Below are 14,011 nucleotides of genomic sequence, written 5' to 3' on the forward strand. Positions count from 1 at the left end.
AGATAATGTGGGAGAAAGAGCCCAGGAGAGAAAGTTAACATGGATGGGTTAGAACCCATCCTAGTTAGTGCAGAAAGTCTTCATTGCTCCTAACCTAGGAGAAAGGTTTCACCTGAATGCCTTTCAGAGCTTAAAAAAGAATTGAAGAGGAAAAATGAAACTAGTCATTTACTTGCATTCCTTAGTAGGCCACACCACCTAAAACAAATGTCTAGGATGTTTTTAGCTCCATGTACTTTTCCACACTGATTCTGCAAATGAAAAAATTTGTATCTAGATTTTCACAAACTTGAAAATGTGTCAGGATATTATGGCTCAGGCTGGAAGCTGGAGTAGATTGCTGTTGATCCCTTAGTGTCTTTGTGCTTAAGTGCTTCTGTGATATAAACTAGGTGGAATAGGTCACATTAGTGATATCTCTGAGGTGTATTGCTACTTCTTTGGCATGAATGAGTTGTGATCTTAGTGATGTAACCCAGCATACATCAATGCATGGCAAAGTTGCTGATCCCTGTAAGATGAAAAGAGATGATTTCACTTGAGTGAATGAGAGCCAGACATCCATGTTTATGCATTAGGATGTTCTTGTTAAATCTTAGGTTCAGATAGTATGGATAATTTATGGCTATCACAACACACTTACTCTTTTTCTTCATCCACACTAAATCTACTTGTTTTCCTTAAGTGTGGATAGAAACTGAGCATGAATAAGTCAGCCCAGAGGAGACCGTATTTTGTTTTGTGGAGGCTGACAGATGTCAGTGAAACAACAGCTTTGAATGAGATTGAGATAATGGGTATAAAATGGACAGAATAGACTAAACTAATGAACTAAGAGTTCTGGATATGGGCAAGAAAACAGTAGGGTGGTTGACCAACACGTAAGAGTACTGGATTAGGCTCAGGTCTTCAAAGTTGGAACAAAACCTGATGGATTAAAATTGAGCACAAACAGTAATAAATAGGACCAGGCCAGAGCAGAAAGCAAAAAATTATGGATAACACCAGGACATAGATTTAAGATAATCTCCCAGTTCTTCCTCCCATCAGTACTCAAACAAGTAATTAATTTTGATTCTAGGGCAGAAAATGGGCACAAGATATCCAGATCTTATTGTCTTTCATGAAGTAAAATGTCATGTCTATGTAATCAAGATAGTCCATTACTTTCTCTGCACTGATATCAATTACTATGATAAAAGTGCTATGATATTCACTCTGCCTTCTAATTAGACTGAAATAGGGCTACAATGTCCTTACTAAGAGTTTTTTCTCAGAAAACCTTTGTCCTAGGTCACCCATTATTCCCTTGGAGTACTTTCAAACATGACTGGACAGATGATTCCTCATGAGTGGATCCAAATTCATCTGTTCTAGGGCAAAGAATCTATTCTGAAAAGGCAAGGCTAAAATGTCAGAGCAAAGAAGTCTCAGACTATAACAGATATCAGAAACCTGTTTCATAACCTTTTCATTAACTATCTAATCAATTAATCAATTAATCCTCTATCTAAACATGATCATCTTCCCTAGAGAGTAGGGTTGACCACAGACAGATAGGCTAGGCAATAGTGTACCTTGGGTGGGCTAACTCAGATCATCACAGTAAGTTCCACGTATCATGCCAAGGTACTGTGTTACTAGGAGTGGACAAATCTATAATAGTAATATTTTAATTTTGTTTTCCTTTTTTCTTTCATTTTGAATGAATTCAGGCAATTGATTGATTTTTGGAATCAAGTTTGTATGTAATGTCTTAGTAAGATTTGTCAAGGTCAGGAATTGCATTAGGATTCATCACACCAAATCAAAGGGCCACTGTAGGTCAGTTTTGTTATTTTGTTAAACTGAATGAACTAGAGCAAGGCAGAAGTATAAGCTATCATCCATGCTCTCAGGGGAAATCAATTATTTTCCGCTTGTTTCTCTCCTTAAAAGTTATGCCACCTTCCGAAATCTTTGACTTTTAATACCTGTGTTAAAGGGAGCGTTGGCCCTGTAAGACAGAGGCTTGTGAAGACTCAGAACCTTTTACAGGAGAACAAAGACTCCTATGTAAACTCCTCCTCATGGAAAAAATAAATCTTACAGTTGGGGCATTAACTGCTTGTTGCATATGTAAGGTTATAAGAATTTCCAGGCATAAATCAGTTTTCTCACAAAGGAAACTGAGAGAAGAGAGGGGTTTGCATTTTCTTTGGCACCAGGGGGAGGAAAAGGCAAGTAGCTGAACCTGTTCAGGGCAGTGGAATACTAAAAGACCAGACAAGTCCAACTGGTGAATGTAGAAGGACTGGCTATATCAAGGAATTGCCACAGATGGAACAGACTAAGTGCCAGGCTGATAAGGTGGAGAAGACCAGAAAGATAGTGACTAGTACAAATCAGAATGGAACAGTCTGTTATGACCTAAGGACTAGCCTCTACAGTGATAAATCAATGGCTTAACATGGAAGTTATGGCCTCTAAACAGATATGTTTATGTTTATGCTGTGAGTCAGGTTTGATAGGGCACAAGCTTCTAAGAAAATATGTATGTACAAAGCTAAGTAATGAAGGGAAGTGGATGTACCAGAATAGGGTAGCATTCATAAAGACTGGGGCAGTGGGCAAAATATGAAGCCAGAGCAGGATAGCTGTGATGCAGAAGTAAATCAAACTAAGGAAGAGGACAAAGGTCAATCTTTTGTGCTGCATTTTTCTCCCCTGACAATGAATTTCCTAGTGGTACACCAAAACGTCTTCAGAAATGCCTCCAGCAGTGCTTCTGACACAGTTCTGAAAGTCTGGTGAACTTCCTCCCCACCCTGCCTCCCTCCAACTCTTCCTTCTACAGTAGCAGCTCTAGCAGTTGGTACTTCTGTCTCTCAAGATGATGCCTGCAGCCCTGTCTAAGTTTTACTTGGCTCCCCTCCAAGTCCCCAGACCCAATGAAAAAGAACTCTGGCAAAGAGCTAAGAAAAAAAAACCACGAAAGATCCAAACTAGCCAAACTTATATGAAAATAAATGTATTTACATATATTACAGATGAAATACTATATACAATTTCTGAGCGGAAAAGGGAAAGGGAATGGAGAAGGGGAAAGGAACGAAAACAAAATAAAATATACACAATCAATAACCTAAGATCTAGCAACTAAAGAATTAGCAAAGGAATATCTTACTACTCTCCTTGGGACAAAACAGAAGTCATGCTGGAACGATTGCCAGTAACCTCCACCTCCCAAGGTCAGCAAGGCCTTACCAGGCCTCGCTCCCCAACATGGCAGAACCGACAGCAGGGAAACCTGCACCTCTGGAGCCACTGGAAGGAAAGAGAGCAAAGACCTCTCCTCCTTTCTTCTTATACCCCTGGCTTACATAAAAATTATAGGGAATACCAGGAAATATGGGCCCTTCCTTCGTTACAAACTAGTCACCAAGGAAGACCTAGACTAAACTACCACAGTGGACAACAAAAATTTACGTGGCTTGTGAGGGAAAAGCTAGTAGGAATATACAGCACAAGGGCAGATGTTTGAGATGACTTTGTAGGCTGAGGGTGTCAGTCAGAAGACCGTAATGCTTGATGAAATAACAGCTGTCAGTGGTATGGCAAGTGTAATTGGAGCAGGATACAGGCACACCTTAAAGTGGATGGACCAAGTCAGAACAACAAAATAACATAGAGGGAATTTTGGAGCAGTGATTTCAGATCAAAGGTCAGGAATGACACCAGAATCAAATGTGTTCACTAGACAAGAAGCTGTTTTGGCAGGGTTGGAAAAGACCACATCAATAGGTTAACTCAGATGTGCTGAATTGAAGTAGTGAAGGAATAAAAAACAGGTAAGGCCAGAGTAGAGTTAGTGTGGACAGTACAGAGAGCAAAGGATGAGGAATATATCTGACACCAATGGATAGAGCATAATGGTCATGCTAGGGCAGCAGTGGATTAGGAGTGCATTAGTTCAGACTAAGTAACTGGCAATGGGGCAAAGGTTCTACATTAATTCAGACCGCAGCTGGAGGGGGGACGCCAAACTCTCCTGGTTTAACCCTAACCAGCAACCAAGCCACATGCAGCCGCTCACTCACTCCCCTGCCAATGGGATCAGGGAGAAAAAATTGGGAGGGCAAAAGCTGAAAAACTCATGGGTTGAGACAAAGACAGTTTAAAAGGGAAAGCAATAGCCCCACACACAAGCAAAACAAGGAATTAATGCACCCTTTCCCTATGGGCAGGCAGGTGTTCAGCCACCTCCAAGAGAGCTGGGCCCCTTCCCATGAAACAGTGACTTAGGAAGGCAAACACCATCACTCCACACATCCCTCCATTCCTTCTTCTTCCCCCCACTTCATATGCTGAACATGATGTCATATGGTATGGAATATTCCTTTGGTCAGCTGGGGTCAGCTGTCCCAGCTGTATTTCCTTCCAGCTTCCCTTGCCAGCAGGGTGGTACAAGGAGCAGAAAAGGCCTTTGCTCTGTGTAAGCACTGCTCAGCAATTAAAAAAAATCGCTCTCCTAATATTCACTTGTAGATTCTGGTTTAAAGAAGAGAATCAGCACATTGATAGGAGAGGAATAATTTTTAATCTACCTCTTTATGTACTGGTAATGGTGAGAAAGAGGAGGTTTAGTTGGAGGGTTTCCAGGACACTCATTGCTGTTTTACATGGGAGATACAGGAGGACATTCTCTCCTGCTTCTTCTAGTAGAGGTATTTCCAGTTTACATGGAGCATGTGTTTTTGAACTTTTGAGCCTGATTCAACAGGAATGTAATAGCTTTGGTTAAAGAACTTACACCAGCCAGTAATAATGCAGATGCCTGTTGGCCCCGTGAACCTGATCCAACATCATAACAGCACTTGGAGCTGTTCTGAAGTTTTTGAAAAATCCTCTGTCCACCTCTGATGTTACAAGGGTGTTGCACCAGAGAGAGAAGTATTCTCAGTTTCATCTAGATTTGTATCGACGTGATCTTGCCATTCCCTCAGACAATGAAATGTTTGTCTTTGATAAAAAGCTAAGAGCAATTAGCTGGAGTTAACAAGGACTTCTGGGACTAGACTCACTCTTGAGATTAAGAACTTTCCTAGCTGCTCATTGGTTCTCTCCTCAATCCTCTACAGCCCAATGCCTCCCTTGGGAGGGACTCAGCTAAACACAAAGGCCTACTTAAAACTTGTTGAAACTCTAGTGCCTTGGGATGTATGCATTCAGCATCTTAGAAGGAAACTTCATTGTCTTGAGAAGAGGGAAGCAAGGGATGTGAGCAAGGCCACAGGGGAAGAACTGGAGAAACTGAAAGACAGAGGCAAATTCAAGCTATTTTTAATCTCAATGACTGAACACTGACATGCTACAATTAGTTCCTGATCTGTCCCAATTAGAGGTCAAAATAGTCTGCTTATTAGCACAACAATAATTGTCTTGTTTCAGAGCATATTTGCTGTAAGACCTGTTATTTCCAAGGCTGACTCAACATGTATCTCTGATGACAGAGAAGGACAGTTCTGCGAGGACTTCGGCAAATAGGCTGTCAGAAAGGCATTTGCAAAGGAGGGTCTTCAAGGTCAATCACAGAATATCCTGAGTTTGAAGGCATTCACAAGGATCATCGAGTACAACTCCTGGCCCTGCACAGGATAGCCCCAAGAATCATACCATGTGTCTGAGAGTGTTGTTCAAACAACTCTTGAGCTCAGACAGCCTTGGTGCTTTGACCACTGCCCTGGGAGCCTGTTCCACTGCTCAACCACTCTCTGGATGAAGAATCTTTTTTTAATATCCAACCTAAACCTCCCCTGACACAGGTTCATGCCATTCCCTCGGTTCTATCACTGGTCACCAGAGAGAAGAATTTAGTGCTGCTCCTCCAGTGCCCCTCACAAAGAAGCTGCAGACCACAATGAGGTCTTCCCTGAGTCTCCTCCAGGCTGAAAAGACCAAGTGACCTCAGTCATTCCTCATATGGCTTCCTCTTTATACGTGTCACCATTCTCACGTCCCTCCTTTGCACTGTCTCCAATAGCTTTAGATCCTTCTTATATTGTGGCACCCAAAACTGCTCCAATACTCCAGATGAGGCCACCCCAATGCAGAGCAGAGCGGGACAATCCCCTCCCTTGACCAGCCAGCGATGCATGGCCTGGTGCCCCCTGGACACAGTTGGGCCTCCTGGCTGCCAGGGCACTGCTGACTCATATTCAATTTGCCATTAACCAGGACCTCCCTTTCCACTGTGCTGCTTTCCAACACCTCGTTCCCCAGCCCGTCCGTACATCCTGATCCTAACCCTAACCCTAATCCTAACCCTAACCCATCCCAGGTGTAGAATTGGTGCCCTGTTGAACTCCACATGGTTGGTGATTGCTCCTCTCTCTGATTTGTCCAGGTCTCTCTGCAGGGCCTCTCTGCCTCTTGGGGAGTTAACAGCTCCTCCCAATTTAGTATCATCTGCAAACCTACTTAGAATCCTTTTGACTGCTGTGTCCAAGTTGTTCATGAAGATGTTGAAGAGCACTGGGCCTAAAATGGAACCCTGCAGAACCCAACTTATGACCAGTCGCCAGCCTGATATAACCCCATTTACTCTTTGTGCCTGACTCATGAGCCAATTGCTCACACATCACAAGATGTGTTTATCCAGCTGTGGTCTGGACAGTTTGTCTTGAAGGATCCTGTGAGAGACAGTGTCAAAAGCTTTGGTGAAATGCAGAAAGATTACATCAACTGGTTTCCCTTGATCAACTAGATGGGTTACCTTATTGTGAAGGAACATTAAGTTTGACAAGTGGGACTTTCCCCACATGAATCTTTGCTGACTGTGATTGAAAACCTTCGGGTGTTTTTTAATAGCTCCCAGAATAGCCTTCTCCATAATTTTTTCAATATCTTATGAAGCTTTTGAATTTCAAAGTCCTTAAAAATGTGTAAGTTTCTTCATAGCTGTGTTTTGTGTCAGGACAGGTCCAGTAAGAGTCAATGGGGCCTTGACACATTAAAAAACTTGTTGTGTGCAGTGACACTACAAATGTTTGTAGTAGTTTTACCAGCTAAAGATTGGTCCCAGAATAATGCTTATGAGTTGTTTCTAAGTTAAACAGAGTTTTAGTTTGTATTATTGGCTGCGGGTTTCTTTATATGAAAGGAACCCTTTTCCTCCTGTTCAATGCATATGTCTGTGGGAAGATTCATAGTTGAAAATTTATTTTGATTAAGCTGAAGTTGCAGTATATGTAAATGTGCATGGTGCAAGAAAGAAATTTAATCAGCTGGGATTTCTGTGGGGGAAGTATCTACAAGTATCTTCAGAGCATATGAATTAACAGATTAGAGAAACTAGTGACACCCTTTCTGGCAGCCAACTGTCATTGACTCATCAGAGGCCTCTACCCAGAATTCCTGAGGAAGAAGCATCCAGGCCCCTGGCTGTAAGGTGTGCCTGGTGTTTCTCACTGAGGCTGGGAATGATGTTACCTTTGTGTGAAGGATGTGTGTTTGAATTGGTGTTGAGTAACCAGATGAAGGAGCTGTGGAAAGAGATTAACAGACTACACTGTGAGGCAGGAGGAACAGAAGAGGAACAGTAATAATGTAGAAATGGCCATCTGAACTACTCATGCTGGACTGCCTTTACAATTACTGGGGGGGAAAAGCACAACTGCTGTGCAATTCAACATCCTAAAAAATCTAATCAGACTAAACATCTGAAACAATTCCATAAACTGTTGCTCTAATTCAATTGCTCTAAAATTGCCTATTGCTCTCCACTGACTGTTTAAGAAGTTTAGGACGATTGTTTCAGTTGTCTAAATCTTGCATTTCTAAAGCTACTTACATGACTCTTTTTCTCCTGAAATCTCATATTTTAATAATAATTGGAGTACTGATACTAGGAAGCAAGTCCATGAATACCCTTTTATCTCTTTACCTTACCATAGGGTCTAAAAAAGTCTAAAAAAAACACCAAAAAACCAAGTGTAAGGTTCACTGATATATGGAAACTGTGAGTTCTATAAATTTTCTTTAACAATTAAACCCCCAGAAGTCTAAGAGGTCTACAGTTTCAAACAAACTTCTTCATAGGAGTAACATACGTGACACATGTGATGACAAATCATGTCATTGTCCAGTGGAGGGCTTCAAAGATGATGAAGGGACTGGGGTATCTCTCTTACAGCTGAGGGAGTTGGGTCTGGTCAGCCTCAAGAAGACTGAGAGGGGATATCATCAATGTATATAAGCATCTTCAGGGAGGGTGTCAGAGGATGGACCAGGCTCTGCTCAGTGGTGCCCTGAAATAGGACAAGGAGTAACAGGCAGAAACTGATGCATTGAATCCACCTGAATGTGAATATTCCACCTGAAAATGAGGAAGAACTTCCTAGGATGTGTATTAATAGAAATGTGCCTTCAGGCTATCAAGTCAAGCCTGGAGAAGGAGATCCCAAGCTTTATGGGTGTGGTTTGTCTTTATCTCACGATGTTTTGGGTACATAAACACTAATCATTTGGAATGTAATCTGACTTCAGATACAGACATCTATTTGCAGGTGTATACAAGCCCGCTGGATGTCTGAATTCCCAACAGTCAAAACGAATCAAGCCATGAAGTAAATGGAACCTGGTGACCAAATCTACTGCAAAAGTGTATCTGGCATCTATAGTCCATAGTGACAGCTTAGACACCAACTTGAAGCGTAGATATTTGGATATTCTAATGACTAAATAAAAATGTTCAGCGTAATTTTACATGTCCAGATATTGCATCTGCCCTACAAATGCCATTCCAAAACAATATGAGCCTTTTATAATGATTGTAACTCCCAGAAATGTCATACCTAATCTATTAGGAATCCATGCTTATAATCACTTGATAGATATTGAAACCATCATTCATAGACTATAAGTCCAAGATTAAATCAATTGTTCCTGAAGAACAGAATTTCTAAATTTATTTTAAAATCTCTATCTATCCAACCTGTAATGACTACCACTAAATCACTCCTATTTACCTTTGGTATAGTGAAAGCAAAGACACAATTAAAACAACAGTCCACCCTCTCCATTATAAAAAAATTAGACTCTGAGAAATTTGTCTATGATTGCAAATATCATGCCCTTGGATGAACTGGAGAGCTACAGAAGAATCTTTTTTAAGTGACCTAAGAGTATGGATGAAGAACTGCAAGTATCTCAAGGGGAACTTCAGCACCTTCAAATCACTTTAAGGATACTTCTATTTTTTTTTTAAATTTTGCCTTTCATAAGCATCTTCACAAAACATTCACAGAACAAAGGTTGAGGAGCACCAGATACACATCTTGAAAAAGGGTCACAAAATCATTAAAAACCTGAATAGTAGAAGTGTATCCTTTAAAAGAAAGAAGCCGCTGGTGAAGCAAGCTGGTGGATTTATTAGTCTGTATGAAGTTTTGCTTTTCATTCATCTCAGGACTTTCGGCAACACAATAATGGAATATGTGGGGAAAAAAGAATCTGGTGCCTGCAAATGACCTCCAGCAGCTATGGGAGCAACTATGAGAGCTGTTTGGTGTTTTGGTGAGGCAACTAACTTACCTTCTCTTCAAATATATGGAAGACAGCTTCCTTTCTTCTTGCTGTTATGAACTGTGTTAATTTGACTTCTCTCATTTGTGGATTTTCGTATTCAGTGTGGAATTCATTTACCTTCACTAGGCATATTTGAACAGGACTCCAGGTTCAATTTATGATAAGAATCCATTGCTTATAAAATCACTGCCTGGGTACACTTCACATAGTTTAAAATTTCCTTGCTATCTTCTGATCATCAGTCCAGAACGGTTTGGGTCTGCTATAGATCCTGAGTCATATCTGAAAAATGCCTTTGATTACTTAAGGTATATGAGAAGAAATCAAAAGCTCATCCTTAAGCCAGTGAATCTCACCTCTATAGTCTCCAAATTCATAGTTGCAGAAGATCGTTCATCTTCTAAAAGAGACACTAATGAAATGTAGAAATATTTCTTTCTGGAGGAAGTTATTTGCCTCCATTTCCAATGAAATATTAGACTTATTCTCCCAGACTTCAATGAGTGACCTTTATATCCTTAAATTAGGTCACGCAAATCCTACCTTTTCAGTCATGGAGTGCAAAGCTTTCTAGTTAATAAATATATAATATATAATGATTCCTAATAACATATCATAATAGTCTATAATAGAAATATTAAAGGCAAAAACCATATATGAATTAATGGGTTTTGATACAAATTCTATACAAAATAGTCTGCGCTTCATATATAAAAAGATTTAGCCAAGACGGTATAAAATATTTATAACAATGACTCTAAAATTAAAGAAAGGTCTTTGAGGCAGATATGCAATATTGCACACCTTTTTTTTCCCAATAACAGTCTCAGAACTCATAACCAGTGCTCAGTAATTTCCTGGACTCTGTATTATAACTTGAATTATATCTTCTTCTTTTCCCAAAGAAATTTACTAAACATTTTCAGGAAATAAATGTAAATTGATGAAAATTTATTGTTCTCAGTTCTTTCAGTAAAATCAGGATCCTGGACATTACTCTTTTGTTCAAAAAGTCAGAAACAGGTAAAACACAATTTTCTGACAAATAGCAAGGAAAAGAAAAAAAGTTTATTTGTTTAAGAATTTCTTCAGTATGTGGAAGAAGTTTCCTTTCAAAATCCTAACATAGCATCTAACACTCTTTCTTACAGTTCAACATCTCCACTCTTTCTTTCCTCTCCAAAAGCTGAAGTGTTCTTGGGAATTATCTGGAATTTACTTTTACTGAACAAGAATTTACAGTGAAAAATACCACTACAACCACCTGAAACAATGCAAATATTCTGTTGCATTTCCACACTAAATTAATATTTCTCCATTTTTTTCTGAGGGCTCTTTTCACCTCCTCATTCCTCAAACTATAAATAATAGGATTCAATAAAGGAGTCACCACAGAATAAGAAAGTGAGAGGAATTTATCAACAGATGCAGAATAGGTATATTTTGGCCGCAAATACATGGAGCTTGCTGTACCATAAAAAAGAATCACAACTAAAAGATGCGAGGAGCAAGTGGAAAATGCTTTCTGCTGGCTTTCAGCTGATGACATCAGAAGAATTGTGGAAATTATGCGACTATATGAATAAATGATCAAAAAGAAGGGACACAAAATAGCAAAGACAGCCACCACAATGACTTGAATTTCACTTGGGAAAGTGTTACCACAAAGCAGGTCCAAGAGGGGTTGAATCTCACAGAAAAAGTGGTTGATGGCAAAACCACAGAAGGGTAAGCTGAATGTTATGATGGTGTGTACCAAGCCCACAGCAGTTCCGCAAATGTAAGTTCCAGCAACCAGACTTTTGCAGACTCTACTGTTCATGACAATAGTGTAATGCAAGGGGCAACATATTGCCACGTAACGGTCCAGTGACATGGCAGCCAAGAGAAAACATTCGGCAACTCCAAAGAAAAGGAAGAAAAACATTTGCATTGCACATCTTGCCTTGGAAATACCTATTGTTCCCACCATCAGATTCTCAAGAATATTTGGGATTATGACTGACAAATAGCAGATATCCAAACAGGACAGCTGAGTGAGGAAGAAATACATAGGGGAATGAAGGGTGTTATCACCATTCATTATCAAAGCTATCACTGTGTTAGCCATCAAGGTGAGAATATAAAGAGATAATAAAACTACAAAGAGCAAAGGATGCAAATGAGAGATTTCAGAAAAACCCAGGAGTCTGAATTCACTCACTTCACTGAGGTTCCCAAGAATCATCCCTCTTTGGTACCTAGTAGAACTACTCTCTCTTTGTTTTTGCACTCAGTAGTTGATGGAGTAGTAAACGGACAGGCAAATTGGCAATCCAAATACCACTACCTGATTGAATAGGCAAAAGGATGAGTAGAATTTAGAAATTATCAAGATTTTGAAAAAGTCTTCTGAAGAGATTAAGTGGTCTTATGTATATGTTTTTGTCTCTGTTTTTGACTGAGGTTTCTTTTCATAGCACTGCCTTTAAAGTTTGCATATTTGCTAGTGTCTTCAATGCTCAGCTACAGTTTTTACCCTGCAGAACAAGGGAAAAAAACAAAAAAGCAAATGTTTTTTATGGACTAATCAGTTCAAGTTCCAACAGCATCAGTAGCAACATTTGAATATAACAAAGATAATTTCTCTGTTATTTAAGTGATCTACTCTGGGGATGCATGCAAGGTCAATTGGTCCAAAGCATCTTGTGACTGTACTCATGGCCAGGCTATACAACATGAAAAGGGTCAAAGGGCCCTTAGAAGAGACAGGCTTTGCATGCACAAGGATTTACTTGTGGGATACACAGCTTATGGCAGTCATGTATTCTGAAGTTACCTTGTGGGGAGTGTGGTGGAAAAGAGGAAGGAAAAAATCCTAAATCATGAGGTCTCCAGAAAAACATTCTACTCTGAGCATTCTGCAGTGAATAATGAGAGGTGTTTTTCCCCAGCACTATATCCTATATATATATTTATAAAGTCCACTGAGACTTGCTAATGCTGATTAGAGCAATAAAGCATAGTTGTTACTCACAGGTTGGTTACTAAGTGTGGTGTACATATATTAGTTGATTCACAGACACCCTTTTTGGTCTCTTCAGTTTTAGATAATTTGGAATACACTTCTATATAAACCTAGATGTTCTCATGCAACATCAAGAGCTGTCTTTGACTTTGAAGCAATTACTATTACTTCATAATCATCACCAAATTAGTGAGAGGGTAGTCACATAAGCTTGTCATATTTATGCTTTCTCAACAAAATTTGAAGGTGAAGCAGAGGTACAGTCCACATTGATATGGGACTATAAATCCTGCTGAGACAGGAATGGAAGGCTGCAAGTTACAAGTGATCACAAATCACTTCAATAAAACTGTCAACTTTGTAAAGGTCTTGGCCAGAGTCAGTCATCTAGAGTACCTTTATAGTCTCAGGAGAGAGAGATCATCTTAATCTTTACAGTATATCAGAATCAGGTGAAACAAGCCATGGAAGTGCCTGTTTTTCTCCATTGACTATAAAAGATATTCAGACCCCCAAACCAAGAATGAAGACACAGAATTATCATCAACTTTGTCATCTAAACCTAGAGGACCTGCACCTTATGACAACCTTGTAGGTATCTGCAGGGAGATGATAAATTGCAAAGCAACATATGAAGGCCATGAGTGCACAAAAAGGCCTTAACGACCCTACCCTATGGTCTCCAACCATACTCTCTGTCCATAGGCCCATGGTCTTCATTTAAGATCACTTCAGCTGATATTGACCCTGAGCAGGAGACCAATGTGTGTTTAGGAGTAGTGATGCATGTAGCAGTTCACCTGAAAAGGCCTAAGCCTTTGCTGTGCTGAACATCCAGGATGACACTCAGGTCTGGTCTGTGCTCATCTCTTGGCCACAGGTTAAACTCAGCAGCTCATGGTAAGCAGGCAGCTTCCACTCTTACTGGTGACACCACTACCTGCGTGACCTGGCCTGTGTCTGGAATTGAAACAAGTTCTCATGAGAACATCCTTTAAGAATAAAGTTGTTTTATTATAATGGAATTATATAGTAGATTGAATGATCAAAAGGAAGAGCTACCTCTGTGGACAGGATCTATGCAGTACACCGTGGGAAAATTCATTCCCTTCTGCATGAGAGCAAGGTTTCCAGGACTGGAAGGGACATAAGATTTGTTCGTCACTCAACTTGATTTTTATTATATCTTATTAAAAAATCTTTTTTATTTAGTCATTTGTTGTGGTCTTATGATGTGGTTTCTTATTTAGATCCATTAGCAACCCTGCATCGGCTATCTCAGCACAATGTCCCTTTAAATGCCAGAGGCAATGTCCATCTTCCATAGTCAGAGGTAAAGCAGTGTGCACTTAGCCTGTTAACTGGCAGGATGTCATTTCAATCAGCCATTATCACTGAAACAGGCCCCAGTTAAACTTGGATCAGAGTAAATCTGCA

The 14,011-nt window shown here is 39.9% G+C and overlaps 1 protein-coding gene across 1 annotated transcript; it reads right to left on the reverse strand.

Moving 5' to 3' along the window:
* Positions 1-10,287: 10,287 nt before the first annotated feature.
* On the reverse strand, positions 10,288-12,068 carry LOC113978138 (olfactory receptor 10C1-like). Its single transcript, XM_027704848.1, has 2 exons — positions 10,893-12,068; positions 10,288-10,357 (listed from the first exon to the last, which is right to left on the reverse strand). Exons 1-2 carry the CDS (start codon positions 11,792-11,794, stop codon positions 10,288-10,290), a joined length of 972 nt encoding a protein of 323 aa, XP_027560649.1. The 5' UTR covers positions 11,795-12,068.
* Positions 12,069-14,011: the final 1,943 nt, after the last annotated feature.

Source organism: Neopelma chrysocephalum, unplaced genomic scaffold (genome assembly GCF_003984885.1).
Source record: "Neopelma chrysocephalum unplaced genomic scaffold, ASM398488v2 Primary Assembly neopelma1_292, whole genome shotgun sequence".
Taxonomy (NCBI): domain Eukaryota; kingdom Metazoa; phylum Chordata; class Aves; order Passeriformes; family Pipridae; genus Neopelma; species Neopelma chrysocephalum.

Coding starts and splice junctions, on each gene's coding strand:
- LOC113978138 (XM_027704848.1), bottom strand. CDS start 11,794: ATGATTCTTGGGAACCTCAGTGAAGTGAGTGAATTCAGACTCCTGGGT. Junction 10,358..10,892: donor GAGGTGAAAAGAGCCCTCAG/AAAAAAATGGAG, acceptor GTGCAATATTGC/ATATCTGCCTCAAAGACCTT.